This window comes from Podarcis raffonei, chromosome 8 (genome assembly GCF_027172205.1).
Source record: "Podarcis raffonei isolate rPodRaf1 chromosome 8, rPodRaf1.pri, whole genome shotgun sequence".
In the NCBI taxonomy this organism is placed as follows: Eukaryota; Metazoa; Chordata; class Lepidosauria; order Squamata; family Lacertidae; genus Podarcis; species Podarcis raffonei.
The window spans coordinates 11370933-11387159 of record NC_070609.1 but is presented as its reverse complement, the minus strand read 5'-3'; the positions used below and the strand labels follow the sequence as shown (position 1 = coordinate 11387159).

The following is a 16227-nucleotide window of genomic DNA, read 5'->3' as shown; positions in this document are numbered from 1 at the left end:
AGTGGTGTGCATGGAGGGGGGTTCCTTTCCCACTCAGTCTTCCAACCAGGCACTGATCAGACCTCTAGACCTGCTTAGCTTCAGTATGGTGGCTCTGTATCTTGTGCCCTGGAACTATGAGGGTTGTGATCACTCATCTCACCTTTGCCTCTGCTTAAACCAGCCTTTCTCAACCTGTGGGTCCTCAGATGGTGTTGAACTACAACTCCCATCACCCCTAGCTAGCAAGGCCAGAGCTCAGGGATGATGGGAGTTGTAGTCCAACAACATCTGGGGACCCACAGGTTGAGAATCACTGGAAACAGTTTTCCAGGTATTGTTTCAAAGACTTGCAGAAATGTCTGACCAGAGCCAACAATGGGATAAAAGTAATATGGTAATATTGACACCACCTGGGAAGCAGTGTCCTTTTGTCCCACTGCTTGGCCCGGGAGGCAGGGAGGGGGAAACCACTCTTTAGTGTTCAACTGAAGCACACAACAAGTTGGGTTTTCTCTAGATTTGCTCCAGTGTGGAGCTAGAGTGCAGGGTTTCCCTGGGAAAGGAGTGAGTCAGGCAGAAGACCATTTGGCCCCATGCTTTCTAGGCACGGGACTGGTAGAAGTGTGGATGAGCCCTAAGCTGTTTCTCTGAGCTCTTGTTCATACATTATTCTTTGCCTTCTGTTCAGTGCTTTCGTGCATCTTGGTTCAGCATTTCTGTGTCTTCTTTCCGCTCCCCAGCAAGTGACTCGGCCTGGCCTCCCCGAGTCCCACCTCACTCACTCACAGCCGCCCAAATGCCTGGAGACCCCTTCACACCCTGAGGAGCCCAGCGACTTGGAGGAGCTGGAGCAGTTTGCCCGCACCTTCAAGCAGCGGCGTATCAAGCTGGGCTTCACACAGGTACAGGCCAAGGTGTCTGGCTTCGGCTAGTCCACGATGGAAGAGTGGGATGTTGTTGGTTTCCTTTAGGGGGCTGTGCCAGATGTTGCCCTGTGAACATTTTCGCTGTGAAATTATTACTATTTTTTTCTTTCCCCCCCAAAGATCTTTATTGAAACTTAACATATATACATAATAACCAAAATTCCCAATGATTCCCTCAGATAAAATATAATATCTAAATTACAACAGCTACTTAATTATACACTTAATTTTAAAACCCACCACCTACCCTCTACTTCCCTCCACAGCAATTTGACTTCTTTATATTTCTTTCTACCTTTTCCCCTTGCATTCTATAATAAATTATTTTTGTTACATTCTGATTTTTCCTTCTTTATTGGTTTTGTTATTGCTTACATTTTTTATTCTAAGCCTATTAGCATGTCATTTTTAGAACAGTATTTTGACATATAATCTTCGAAATACTTCTACTCCATTCTTAACTTTTGATTTGATTGGTCTCTTATAATTGAAGTTAATTTTGCCAATTCTATATACTAACTTAATTCACAAACATTTTCGCTGTGAAATTATTGTTCCGTTTATTAAATTTCTATACCGTCCTCCATCCAAGGACCACAGGACGGTTTACAACATAAAAACACAAGAACACATAACCTAGTAACAAACAGAAACAAGAACGACTCTCCCCTCAGTTTAAAAGGCCTTCAATTGTTTAATTAGCCGAAGGCCTGGGAGAAGAGGAATGCTTTTGCCTGGCATCTAAAGATATGTAACGAAGGTGCCAAGCAAGCCTCTCTGGGGACAGCATTCTACAAGCGGGGAGCCAATGTAGAAAAGGCCTGTTCTCCTGTTGTCACCCACCAGAGCTATTGTGGAGGAGGCACACAAAGAATCATAGAATTTTAGAGTTAGAAGGGATCCCAAGTCCAACTGCCTGCAATGCAGGAAAGAAAAGCCTCATATAATGATCGCAGGGTCCAGGTTGGTTCATATGAAAGAAGCATCAGGGATTGAGGTGGCAATGTTCCCTGGAAAAAAGAGACTAAGGTCACTTCCAGATGACGTGTTTATTGAACATTCATTTGTTTGCCCAAAGTTTGTGGGGTGGTTAGACATTGTTGGACATTAGAGGCTTTAGTTGAGATTCCTGCACTACAGGGGGTTGGTCTAGAGGACCCTTGGGATTCCCTTCCAACTCTACAATTCTATGATTCAGTGATTTAGCATTCATTCTTAATTGTTCACAGGGAGCCTAGATCATGTTGATGTTTGATGAGGTGGTCATGTATCTCCAAATCACATTTAATTGTGCAACCTGAACTTGCCTGAATGTGATGGAATCGAAAATAGTGACATTCTGGAAGTGCCCCAAACATACACAGAACAAGGGCAGCTCTAGAAAGTACATTCCCCACGTTGGTTGCATAAGCACAACCTTCTCTTTGGGATCAACCTGAGGAGTGAGGCAGAGATCACGCCAGTTTGAATGCACAGCCTTAAGTATTTTTTTGTGGTTTTTTGTGTGTGTTTTGTTGTTGTTGTTGTTTTTGTTTTATACACAGGCTTTTTTACTACTTTTAGCCAAAAGTAGTAAACTAAGCAGTTTATAAGCATCCACAGTACAAAACCAGTAATATTTTCAAGAATTTTTAACAGTAGAAATACATTATAAAACAGTGGGTTGTATTCAGCACTTAGACCCACTGAAATCAGTGGACTTTAACTAAAAGTCTTGTATTTCAGTGGGTCTATTCAGAGTATGATGCAACCCATTGTCAGTAATGCAATAAAATTGAAGAGGAATAAAATCAGTCAACCAACTAAAAATTCCATAATATAAACACCTGGGCAAATGAAAAAGGTTTTAAGCATGTACCGAAGAGAAGAAAATGTTGGTGTCACCTGTACCTCCCTGAGGGGAGTATTCTACAGTTGAGGCACCCTCTGATGTTTATACATGGTGTATTTCTGCTAGAGATGGAACTTGGAGAAGGGCCTCCTCTGATGATCTTAATGCCCCGGCTGGTTGTATGCTCTCGGTAACAGCTTCTCTCCCCACCTCTGTCTCTCTATTCCACAGGGTGATGTGGGGCTGGCCATGGGGAAGCTTTATGGGAATGACTTCAGCCAGACAACCATCTCGCGCTTTGAGGCACTCAATCTCAGCTTTAAGAACATGTGCAAACTCAAACCTCTACTGGAGAAATGGCTCAATGACGCTGGTAAGTGGAGAGGAGGAAGCGAGCAGGAAGAAGCTGAGGTCTGCTGGAGGAGGGGTTAAGGCCTCTCAGAGGCAAAAATAAAAGAGCTTTTGGGGGTGGGTCGGAACAAGCGATTAGAAGGAAGGTGGAGCTCAAGATCTGAGATATTTTCTGCTGAGGAAGCTAAGCCCTGATTGAGTTGGTGGAGAGGAAAGATGTGGAAATGAGCAGGTGTGAGGGAAACCATTGTCAGGGCTAAGGAGAGCATAACGGAATAGAAGAGACTGACTTCATTATCTAAGAATGGTCCCCACATGTCTGGCTTAATGCAGGTGTCACATAGGCCTGAACAGGGCTTTGGGGAGCTGGTGGGTGGACAGGGGGCCTGGCCCAAGCCTCCAAGGACAGAGGGAGAGAATGCTAACTTCAGGCCTTGAGGAAAATTCACTTTATGGGCTCAAAGTTCTGCAGATTACTTCCCAGTAAGGCAGAGCATGGGAAAGTATTTCCTCATTTGCTTAATCAGCATATACATTCAACTTTAAAATTGCCCCTTGACTGCTACTAAGATAGATCTTCAAAGGTTTCGTTTTTTGAACTGAGAAACTACTGTTACACAGGCTGCTTAAAAGCCAATCCAGTGTGAACTCTCTAAAGCAGGACTCCAACATAGCCCCCTCCAGATGTTGCTAAATGCCCATCAGCCCCAGCCAGCATGAACAGTGGCCACAGATTGTGGGAGTTGTAGTCTCAACAACATCTGGAGGACACCATCTCACAAGGAGATGGCGGAGAGGCAAGGGCGTGGTGTCACTTCTCAAGGCAAGCAAGTGGAAACTAGGCCCAGTAGAGGGAAGGATGAAGACAGCGGAACTGGATCAAGCCACAGGACGGAGGTGACACACCAGGTGGGTGCTGTACACTGGGTGATGATGTTTGCAAGGCGACTAAATGGCTCCCCCACACCTCATGTTTCAGAGACAATGTCTGTGGACTCTACACTTCCCAGCCCCAACCAGCTGAGCAGTCCCAACATGGGCTTTGATGGGCTGCCAGGCCGGCGCCGCAAGAAACGGACCAGCATTGAGACCAATGTCCGCTTCGCATTGGAAAAAAGCTTTCTCGCGGTGAGGCATTTCCCATTGTCCAGCCCCCCACGTACCTAAAGTATGATATGGAAAAGCCAGGTTTCAAATTCCTGTTCTCCTGCAAAACTCTGACCTCGGCTAGTACCCACATCTCAAGGCTGCTGTAAGGAAAGAGGCAGATAAGACCATGGATGGGCCACCCCAGTTTTATTCGCAGGAAGTGTGTGACATATAAGTAAATGAATAAAGACAAAATCAAGCAATTTTACAATGTGTTCATTTAGATTATATATCGCTTCCCAAGGCTTTCAGCAACTTTTCCTTATCTCTAGTTCTTCATGGGGAAAAGCTGTTGAGGAAAAAGGCCAATCTTACTGTCCTTGGCAGCAATTGCAAGAAAATCAGGGGTTATGCCAGGGAATGGGAATCTGAGGAACCAAGGCAAGGGTGGGGAACCTTTTTCAAAGTAAGGGCCACATACCTTTCTGGGCAACCTTCCAAGGGCCATGTTAGTGGTGGGTGGGGCCAGAGGCAAAAGTGAGTGAGGCAATCAATGTACATAGTCAACCTTTGCACAGTAGGCAAGTTTCTATACACACCTCTCTAACCTCAACCTAGGCAAGCAAGAGGCATTATCTGACTCATTCCTGCCAGGCAAAAAACACGTGAGAATCGAGGCCAGCTATGCATGGGGCCTGGAGAAAGGAGGCATAGCCAGAGAGAGTGGCAAGGAGGCTCACATTTGGCGCTTGATCCTGAGGTTTCTCATCCCTGGACCAGGCATGAGTCAGAATCAAAGAAAACACGAGAGCCAGGAAATCCACTTTGCTCTGGCAAACTCCTGACCCAAACAGGAAGCCCTCTATAGCTCTTCCTATTTAGGAGGGCCCGAATGGCCATCCTAGGAAGAGCTTGAGAAGACTTCATTGCCCTACCTAGAAGTCCAAAACTGCTGCTCTGGTGGCTCACACAGAGCCAAAGGCTCCTGGTTTTAGCCCAGGTAATTAATGACACGCCTATTTTACAACAAAGGGGAAAACAAGGCTGAGAGTGTATGACTTGCCCAAAGTCTTTATGCCAGTCTTTGGCTGAGCTACCACTCGACCCAGGTCTCCCAAATGAATGGCTGACTCTCTTCTCATTTGATCCCAGCTGATAGAAGTGTGTACACACCATACATTTAAAGCACATTACTTCCCCCAGAGAATCCTGGCAGCCGCAGTTCACCCTTCACAGCACTACAGTTCCGAGGATTCTTGAAAAACCATGCGCTTTACATGTGTATTTAAATGCAAGATGTGTGCACAGCCTAGGTGTGTGTTCTGGGTTGTTTTTTAAGTTCATTTAACTCTGTTGCGTTTAACTGATAGGTCACCTTAAGCCTCACGTTACTGGTTGTCAGAAGCAAAGGCAGGGAAATTCTCAGCAGGTTGACGTTTTGTCATGTACTGTGTACCAGAAAGAGCAGAGAAAGTGACACAGAGCAGCAGCAGTTCTGTGCCTCATCCTTTCTAGTTTCATCCGCTGCCTGTATTTCAGGTTCACGTGATAGTTTGGCAGCAGATCTAACATTCTTTAGAATGAGTAGAACAGCCCCCTACATGTTTCTATGATTTGTTTTGTTTTGTGTTCCTGTTTTGACTCTACGCCATGACTTGCCCCAATGTCACACCATCCTGTTTCCCCCCTACTTCCAACACCTTCCCCCAAACTGCAGAACCAGAAGCCTACCTCAGAGGAGATCCTACTTATTGCCGAGCAACTGAACATGGAGAAGGAGGTGATTCGCGTCTGGTTCTGCAACCGCCGCCAGAAAGAGAAGCGGATTAACCCTTGCAGCTCTGCTCCCATGTTGCCTGCCCAGGGCAAGCCTCCTGGCTACAGCCCTCACATGGTACGTTCCTACACACGTTCACTCCCCCCCCCCCGGCACAAAACTCCATGGAATATACCTGTACGGAACATGCCTTCTGTGCTGTGCAGGTGAGGGCCTCTTGCAGATACCATCTTATCAGGGTTTTCTGCACAATAGTTGAATTTGGCCTTTAGAGCTTATTTATTTCAGTAAAATTATATGCTACTTGTTTTTTTTTTGTTTTTTTGTAACCCTCAAAGCACTTTACAAAAAAGCAATCAAATTTATCACTTAAAAAAAAAGATAAAAGCAACTGTTTAAAACTTTCAAAAAATTTAAACCAGTGATATGCTAAAATAATAGTAACAGGTGTTGTGGTACCTACCTGTTAAATATTGGACAGGTGCTAGCTCTGTTTGTCTTCTTGGCACCTGCTGAAGACTTTCCTCTTCCAGCAAGCCTTTTAATTAGTGGCCTTTATCCAAGTCTGCATATGTTTCAGGATTATTTCTAAGATGTCTTAATAGTGCTACTTTTTCTGAATTTGCTGCCCTGGGCTTCTTTCAGAGAATAGACATTTAATAAATAAAAATGAATAAATTTAATACATACATGTATTATTTTCCTCTGCACTGCACATTTAATCATACACTTAGCTTCACAGTTTGGAGTGTGAACCCCACCCCCACTACTTCCCCCTAATGGACAATGCCTACATTACTTGCCCCCCATATGATACATAGCTTCCTTCCTTGATACATCCTATTACATGATGCATATATTGTGCTCATACAAAACTCTGCCTACCTACCTGATCTTTCACTGCAACTTCACTGAGCTTGCATTTACCAATCCACTTACCACCCCATTTGATAAAACCATACATGGTACAAACTTTCCAGGTCCCTAGGCATCTTACCTTAACTTCCTCAAATAATGTACATTCCTATTGCTCACATTACAGAATTTGTGTCTAACATACTTAAATCGTTCATGAGTGTCGCCCCAGCCTAGTCTGCTAGTTGCATCTTAGATATGATCCCCAGTCAGGGGAGAAAGGTCTTTATGTGGATTTTATCCATTGTGTCTCTGACAGTCCGTTTCTCTGCTGCATCTCCTCCAGGTGACCAGCCCAGGCACCGGCACAAGTCTGCCCCTCTCCCAGGCTTCCAGTAGTCTGAGCACAACAGGTAGTTGCCTTTTGTTGACACCTTTTCCCTGGGACCCCCTTTCCCCTTTCCTTTGCCTCCTTCTAGCATAGCTGTCCAGTGGTGGGCTGCTGAGAGCTCAAGGTATTGAGGTTGTGGGAATGACACAAGAGCAGTCTGTTGGGTTATGAGTGAGAATGCATCCTGATGTTAAGACTTCCAAAGGCACAAGCGCTTTTGAGGACCCACTCTCGGCACTTGCAAAATGCTTACAGTCATTCAAAGCACCTGCTGCCTCCATTGCCACCTCCTTCCCCAGCCCTGACCTGTATAACTTACCTTGGCACAGCAAGAGGTGGCAATGGCAAAGAAGGCAGCAGGTGCTCCAGAGGCCCCAGGAGAGCATGTTTCCATGCCATGGAAGGACTGGGACTACCAGGTAAGAAAACGCCACTATGCACATATTATTCACTTGAGGTGATGGGACTAGTTGTCCCAGTCCCATACCTGGTGTGGAAACAGTGCAACACTCTTGTGCTCTCCTTTTAGCTCTGCAAAACTTAACTTCTTGCTACATGCTTAAGGGGACTTGGAAGCAAGACCTGGAGTGCTAGTGAGGCCAAAAAGAGCACCAAAAAGTTGTGCTTTGCTCCCTCTGCTGCTACCACGTACCCCACACACTGGGAAATTGCCTCAGAATTGGGATGACCTGGCACTTGTAATGCTGCTGGCAATGCTATGGCAGATGCAGACATAGGAACTATGTCGAACTTGGTGAGATCTGCAGCCTGGATTCTGGGGTGATGCTCCAATGTTCCATCAGCAGGTGGTGGCAGTTGTATTGTCTGGTTACACCACAGCATAAAACCAACGCAAAGCCATCCAACCTGAGCTAGTGCTGATTTATTCAGTGACATGTTAGCGCATGAATATGTGCAACAACATCCAACAATAACATTTTTTTTCTTTTAATGAAAAACATTATTTATTAGGAGGCTGCAATTTTGGGCAGACAAATGACATGTGAGAAGGAGGATCTTAACTATTTGTGTGATGGTTATTCTTATGCTCAAAAGCATATGTGCTTGGCTGGCTTAGCTCTCCATAGCTCTCCCAATGTGTTTACCCCTGCAAATTCTCACCTGGCATTCTGCAGAGGCAAAAGGAGTTTTGGAAAACTGTCCAATTGTCCCAATTATTTGAATGAAATACAGAGGGCTTATTCACACTTCCCTTTTGCCCCACTCTTTGCAGACACAGGTCTATGCTTAAAAGGTCAGTGCCTCTGGATCTTTCTCTGCGAAAACCTGCTCTTTAGCACTTTTCTAAAGCAAACATCACTTTGGGTTTTCTGCAGATTTACATTTACTCCGATTGAGCGTTAAACAGCAGGTTTTTGCAGAAAAAGCTTTGCAGCAAAAAAAAGGGGAGAATGCTTGGACACAGAGTTTTAACGTGCAGACTGTGCTTGGAAAGTGTGGATAAGCCCTAAGCCACAAACCATGGTTATACAAATTACACACAGCTTGAACTCTCCTGCTTTGCTCTTCTCTTCTTCCAGTGGGAAACAATCTGTGGAGTTGTTGGCTTAGGGCAGGACCTGAGTGCAACAGCGCTACTCCCCACTTGTGATTCAGAGGTATACTGCCTTCAGTACTGGACTGGTATGGGGGCAGACCACGATGGTGGCTTCACCCAGTGGTATATCACAGGTGAAACAGATGCCGCTCCTGAACCCGTCTGCTACCAGTGCCACTTTCAACATTGGGCTGCTGGTAGCAGAGGGACAGGAGCAGCGGCGGTTTCACCTGCAATATACTGCCAGGTGAGGATGCTATTACTCCGCCTTTCATACCACAGAGGGAGGAGTGAGCTGTATTGCCAGGCCAATACAGCTTGTTCCTCCCTTGGCTTCTTTAAACCTGTCCCCAGCTGAGCGAGTCCCAATGCTTCGCGCACAAGCTGGAGAAGCATAGGGCTTGCTCAGCTGGGGGGGGGGCAGGAGCAGTTTAATGCTCAGCTTGGGGGGGAGCTTTCCCACCCCCCAGCTGAGCCTTGCAAAAAAGCCTCACAAACAAGTTGTCACAGCTTGCGAGGCGCTGGGGTGAAAGCATCTCTGCTCCCGTGGTGAGAGCTGCGGCAGTTTCGCCCCACGCCTCACTGTATCCAGCAGTAGCAAGATCTAAATTTTAATTACGTGCTCTGCAAAGATGTACTTAGTTTTGTCTTGACTCTGAACATTCAGGGAATGAGATGTCACACTGAGCCTCAGAGGAGCTTGGAAACATGTAGAGATCTTGCACTTCTGGGTGCCTCTGAAGTTCAGCATGCCGTTAGGCAGATGCCCTCTCTGGGGGGAGAGGCAGAGTTGGTGCAGCTCACAATAATGGTTGGCTACCATGCCTGTGAGGGACGCGGGTGGCGCTGTGGGTAAAAGCCTCAGCGCCTAGGGCTTGCCGATCGAAAGGTTGGCGGTTCGAATCCCCGCGGCGGGGTGCGCTCCCATTGCTCGGTCCCAGCGCCTGCCAACCTAGCAGTTCGAAAGCACCCCTAGGTGCAAGTAGATAAATAGGGACCGCTTACTGGCGGGAAGGTAAACGGCGTTTCCGTGTGCTGCGCTGGCTCGCCAGATGCAGCTTTGTCACGCTGGCCACGTGACCCGGAAGTGTCTCCGGACAGCGCTGGCCCCTGGCGTCTTAAGTGAGATGGGCGCACAACCCCAGAGTCTGTCAAGACTGGCCCATACGGGCAGGGGGGTACCTTTACCTTTACCATGCCTGTGGGTTCCTGCTTCTGACCACCAGCCTTGGCAACTCTCCTTCACTTTCTTTGCTCTTCTTTTGGACAGTTACTACCTTGTCCCCCACAGTCTGCTCCCTGACCCCCAGTCGGACAGCGGTGGGAGCAGGGGGCACCACCCTCAACTCGGTCACGCCACCCCCAAGCAACAGCACAAACCCCAGCCCCCAGAGCAGCAGTCACCCAGCTATCAGCTTGCAAGGCCTGAATCCCAGTACGGGGTAAGTGGTGTGGGAGAGAAAGGTCTTTGGGGGGCGGGTTCAGCTTCCTCAATGGTTGGACTGTGGGAGAAGAGGTTTGATCTTGGCTAGGCTCACACCATTAGAGGGAGGGGGCCTTCGGGGACAGAACCCAAACAGTACGGGAATTAGAACTCGCCTGAAATAATAGACTCTCCATAAAACAGTGTCCACACGTCATTTTAAGCTACCTTCTGGACCCATTTTGAACTGGTGATGGGGGGGGCACTCTAGTGTTTGCACTGTAGATCCCCAACTTTAACCTGCTGCCTCTGGTTTGATTTCAGAAGCACAGTGCTAGGGGTGAATGCAGGGTTAAACCCAGCGCTAATGGCCACCAACCCGCTGGCCACCATACAAGGTTTGTGAAAAAGAAGATCAGACATGATGTCATCACTGCCATTTGCTCCACTGGCCTGTCTGTACAAGACTCTGTGTGTGTGTGTGTGTGTGTGTGTGTGTGAGAGAGAGAGAGAGAGAGAGAGAGAGAGAGAAGCAAAAAGTGTGTGTATGTGAACATATACACACAGAAAGAATACATAAACCCGAAACACAGCCATTCTTCAAAACTGATTACGTATTAGGAGAAATTCACACTAAAACATTGGTGAATTTTCATGAGGATTTTTTTAAAAAATAAATAAATCACAAACTAATGTGGAGAGCTGAATTTAAGATTGGGAAAATGAGAGACAGGGAAATTGACATATTCACTCATTCCTATTCTCAACAGGTGGCAGCACTGAGCCAACCATGAATTTCTCTGCCCATTTCTTTCAGTTGTCTGCTCACTGAGGTGATCATATGGCACAGGGTCTGTGATGTAAAACTCGGTGTCCAAGGCTGAAGTCCAGCATCCTGTTCCCCACAGTGACCAGCCAGAAATCACACTTGTAGAAGTGCCTAAAACCAGCCTGTACAACTGGTTACCCACCATACCCAATGCAGTCATGCACAATGGATTATCAGAGACTCATTGAAACCAGTTTTTAATACCTGCTTGGAACTACAAAAATGGGATTGTCAAGCCCATGGCGCATCACTGGTGTGCCTGTGTTTTGCCTTGATGGGTCACAGATTGAGCAGATAAAGCTGTCTTGCCCTGAATCAAACCCCTGGTCTGTCTAGCCCAGTGTTTATTCAACAGCAGCTCCAATAGGATTCAAACAGGGTTCTTTCAACCCTGAGATCCTTTTAGATGGAGATGCAGGGCTGTGTCCTTCTGTAGGCAAGGCATGCATTCTACCACTGAGTTAGGGCCACTCCGCATGTGCAGGCCTGTCTTTAAAAACGCCCCCCCCCCTTCTGATTTCAAGCATGAAATATTTGAGTCTAGGTGAAAGTGTATGTGAGCTGCTGTGCAAATGTCGTGCGGATGCGCATATGTGCAACAGGTCAGTGGAGTCCCTCAGAACCTCCTCTCATTCCTGTTGAGGTCTCTTCTCCATCCCATCCCTTAGCATCCTACTTCATAACATCCGTCTGTAACATTGCACCTGCTAATCATCTGTGCTCACCCTTCTCGCCACACACCATGTGTCCTTTTCTATGTGAAACGTGCTGGGGGAGGGAGACGGCGATGTGGAGCTGTTGGTTGGGAGCAGGTGTCGTTTGAACTGCGGCTGTGCTGAAATGTGCTGCTGCCATTTTGTCATGGTGGGGGGCCTCGGAGGCTCCTGAGAAAAGATGACCCCCGCATCAACACATCAAGAGGAGAGTCACAGAGCTAATGCAGTTCCTCTGGGCCCATTGCATGCTAGAGGCTGGGATAGCTCAGTCAGAAGAACAGGAGACCCTTAGTCTCCGGGTCGTGGGTTCGAGCCCCACGTTGGGCAAAAGAGTCCTGCATTGCAGGGGTGTTATGCACTGAGTTTAATAGGATCCAAAAGGCAGCAGTCTGATTGGTCCTAGAACAATAGGATTCAGAATGCAGCAGTCTTATTGGTCCTAGAACAATAGGGTCCAGAATGCAGCAGTCTGATTGGCCCTAGAACAATAGGATTCAGAATGCAGCAGTCTGATTGGCCCTAGAACAATAGGATTCAGAATGCAGCAGTCTGATTGGCCCTAGAACAATAGGATTCAGAATGCAGCAGTCTAATTGGTCCTAGAACAATAGGATTCAGTATGCAGCAGTCTAATTGGTCCTAGAACAATAGGATTCAGAATGCAGCAGTCTAATTGGTCCTAGAACAATAGGATTCAGAATGCAGCAGTCTGATTGGTCCTAGAACAATAGGGTCCAGAATGCAGCAGTCTGATTGGTCCACAGGAGGCACCCAATCCAGCTCCAGGTGGAAGTGAATCCGCAACCTCCGAGTATATTTCAAAGGGGTTAGACTAGATGACCCCCGTGGTCCCTTCCAACTCTACACTTCTATGTTTCGACAATTCTGTGACCAGAAGCTACTGGCATCATGCTGACACACATGCACCCTAACCACTGTTCTTTTCCCCTCCTCCTTTGCAGCATTGGCCAGTGGTGGAAGCCTGCCAATTACCAGCCTTGATGCCAGTGGTAACTTGGTCTTCAGTACCAGCGGAGGCACGACTGGAAGCCAGAGCATCGTGACTTCGTCGCTCTTCCTCAACCATGCAGGCCTGCCCTTGCTGAGTGCTGCCCCGGGAGGCGTGGGGCTGGTGTCGGCGGCGGCTGCTGCTGTGGCTGCCTCCATGCCCAGCAAGTCGCCCACCCTGACCTCCTCCTCTTCTTCCTCCTCTTCCTCCTCCTCCTGTTCCTCATGCAGCTCCTCCAGCGAAGTGGCGCAGACTCTGGGGCAGGCTGGTCCCGGATCCACCGAGCCGGATGCCAAGACGGAATGAGGGCTGAGGGGGGAGCATCCTCCCTGCCTTCTCGACACGTGGGGGTAGTAAGGAGCGGACGTACAAACCGACGAGTGAAACCAAAAAAAAAAAAACCAAACAAAGAATTGTCAGCAACAGCCAAACGAAAAACCAACCAAAAAATAACCCAAAGCAACCAAACAAGCAAAGCAAAAAGGGACAAAGGAAGAAACCAAAAAGAATTCCCCAAACTTTTAGCGTTCATTTTTTTTCCTTTTTTCTTTTTCCCCTCCGATGTTCAGGACAAAATGCCTTGCAAAAGGTGACTTTGTCAATTGTTTGCTTGAATTATTTTCATTGATTTCTCTTTATTTCTTATTCGCTAGTTTCCTGGACAGTTTCAGAAAGGAAACAAATAAATGGGGATCGGTTGTTCTTTTTTTGTTTTTGTAAGAAAAAGAAAAAAAGAAAAAACACATTTAAAATCCTTAAGGGGAAAATGAATCTCACACCAAAAATCACCAGTCCTAGCTTCACCCAAAGCTTTTTACAGACTTTTCTAACTTCTGTGTCTGGTCGAATGTCTTTCAAAACTCTTATTTATTCTTATTTATTCTTTTACTTTTCTTTGGGATCCAGAAAGGGTTGGACAGGGTGGGGGTATATTGGTTTAATTTCAGGATCTTGCTATATATATTTTCCTTTTCCTTTTTAAAATGCTAAAATAATATCCTTTTCTGCTGTGTTTTTCGGAACTAACTTTATAGTTTAGAGGGATTCTCACGAAGGCTAGGATTTTCAAAAGGCAATAATGAGAATTAGGTACCAACTTCCCATGATGGTTTCCTAATTGATGTCCTGCAATGATTATTATTATTTTGCATCTCTGCTTCTACCTGACTCAGCCTTGCAATGAACTAAAAAACACACCCAAGAACCTCTAGACCACAGCATCCTTTGACCAGCTTGCTTGCCAATGCATTCCTACATATATAGCCAATTCTGGCTTGAAAGGAGAGCTGCTGGTGGTGGGGAAACTGCTCCCTGTCTAGTTCCTTACCTCTGATTCTGATTCATCATAAGGCCAGAGTATCTAGTGTCTGGGTGAGAACTCTGTGCCCCTTCAGAGGTTGCTGTACTACATATCCCAGCATCCCTGAGCATTGGCCATGCTTGCTGGGGCTGATGGGAGCTGGAGTCCAGGAACATTTGGAAGGCCACAGTTTCCCCATCCTGATCTAGTGTATCGAATGCAGGTGGAGGAGCCTAGGCATTGCCCTCTCCCTGTTACCCCACTGAGGACGGAATGAATTGCATCCATTCAGGAGTAAGCTTATTAGTAACACCTGGGTTACTCACAGGGTACAAAATGTAAATACTCATGTCTTTGCAAGACAAGAAGCCTTATTGAAAGTCTCAGCCTTCAACTGTTTCAGGATGGGCAGCACTAAACGTGTACGTTTTGTTTTATCGGCTTTTTCTTTCTTTCGCCACTGTTCAATTTTTCTGTAGCTTTTCTTTTCTAAATTGATTTTTGCCTGGGGTTAGTATCAGGGGTTATTTTTCTGAAAACAGGGGATGTGTAATTTTTATTCTTATTCTTTTTATTTTTATAACTGTGTTCTGAAAAAAATAATAATACTCATATTCCAGTGCCTGACAAAAACCAAAACAAAACAAAAAAAACGGGAATTTCAGCATTCTTTACATTTTCCAGAAAAAAACCAAAAATTGATAGACATCACTACAGAAAACAACAAGATGAAGACCACTGGGGAATAAAAATGAAACCACAGAAGAGGGATAAAAATCCCCCCCTTTTATGTGGCTCACAGAGACTCGGAGGCGAGAGACAAAACTTTTAACCAAAAAGAACCAACCAAGTGAACAAAGGAAGCGTACAACAACAAAAAAACCACCACACCAAAAACTTTTAATTCAAGAAGAAAGGATGAAAAAAATACGTGGGAATAAATGGGAAATCTTTACTTTCTCTGGTTAGACAAATGGCTCAACCGTCTTTCTCTGTCCTGAAAAAAAAAATACCTCATGGAAAGGTGCGTTGAGAAGCCAAGATTTTATAAGTGGCAAAGAGACAAAATAAATAAAAGTAAAACGAACCAAATCAATGGAAGTTGGGAGGGTGAGATCAGAGGATCCTGAAACTTCCTCCCAGAAGTCTAGAAAGCTTTAAAAATGGCTTCTCAAAACGCTCTTTTTATTTTTTTGTTTTTAAACTTTTATTTTGTACATTTTTTGTTGGTTTCCTTTATTTTATTTTTTAAAAAAACTGGTTGTTTTGGGATTTTATTTCTAAATGTGTTTGAGGGGTGTTTTTTTTTAGTCAATGTTTTGGGGGCTCTTTGAATGTTCGTCTTTTACTTTCAACTCCTGCGAACCAAAGTCTTGCTGTTGCAGAGAAGGAAGTTAGCCATGGCATACTGCGATCTGGTAGAAAACAAAAAAACCAAACAAATGGACAGAGTGGAAAAAAAGATAAACAAGCAAACAAACAAAAAAAGAACTTTGAAACCTTTCTTAAAGGGAAAAGAAAACCCTCGACCTCATTTTATCTCCTGCTTTTGCTGTGTTATAGCGTTCAGGTGGGTTTGAGATAACAAAAGAAAAAAAATACTGTGAAACTTTCCAAAAATGAAACAAACAAACAAAAAAACAGGAAACACCTAGTTTTAAAAGACTTGAAAAAAAAAGTTTTTCATCCCATTATGTGCGTGAGTGAGAGAGAACCGGCGAGTATTTATCTGTCTCTTTTAAGATTCCAATCATGCTATTATGGTGGACATCTGGGGAAAAAAGAAGGAAAAACATTTGGGGAGTCCAATTTCTCTCTCTCTCTCTCTCATGTGCTACTGAACGTGTTACTAGGTGGAATGTAACTGTTTTAGTGATATTTGTTACTCTTTTTCTTTCTTTTTTTCTTTTTTGGGGAAAAAAATTCTTTTGGGGGGTATCTTCTATTTTTTTTTTATAGAGAAAATTCTATGTTCCGCTTTATCGCTTCTTACTGTATTAAAAAAAAGACAAAAAAACAAACAAACGCTAAAGGTTTGCAACAAAAAAAAGATAAAAAAGGGAAAAAAACTAAACAAAAAATCAACAAAAAAAGAAACAAAAACCAAAACGTGTTTTTTTAAAAAAATTGATTCTAGACCAAAAATGACCCTATCTCCATGTGCGGAGCTGAGCGGTGGGTGAATGGCAT

At 45.2% G+C, this 16227-nt stretch overlaps 1 protein-coding gene across 5 annotated transcripts in view; it reads left to right on the top strand.

Moving 5' to 3' along the window:
- The window catches only part of POU2F2 (POU class 2 homeobox 2), a 111720-nt gene extending 96244 nt beyond the window's left edge, over positions 1 to 15476 (top strand). For 3 of the 5 annotated variants that reach the window (XM_053397909.1, XM_053397908.1, XM_053397906.1), the window contains 8 exons: positions 723 to 884; positions 2971 to 3112; positions 4070 to 4218; positions 5897 to 6073; positions 7131 to 7224; positions 10031 to 10202; positions 10508 to 10581; positions 12691 to 15476. In XM_053397909.1, coding sequence (XP_053253884.1) covers positions 723 to 884; positions 2971 to 3112; positions 4070 to 4218; positions 5897 to 6073; positions 7131 to 7224; positions 10031 to 10202; positions 10508 to 10581; positions 12691 to 13043 — 1323 coding nt within the window. In that variant the 3' untranslated portion in view covers positions 13044 to 15476. The remainder of the gene's footprint in view (positions 1 to 722; positions 885 to 2970; positions 3113 to 4069; positions 4219 to 5896; positions 6074 to 7130; positions 7225 to 10030; positions 10203 to 10507; positions 10582 to 12690) is intronic. The other 2 variants (XM_053397907.1, XM_053397910.1) reach the window with 2 other exon arrangements.
- Positions 15477 to 16227: the final 751 nt, after the last annotated feature.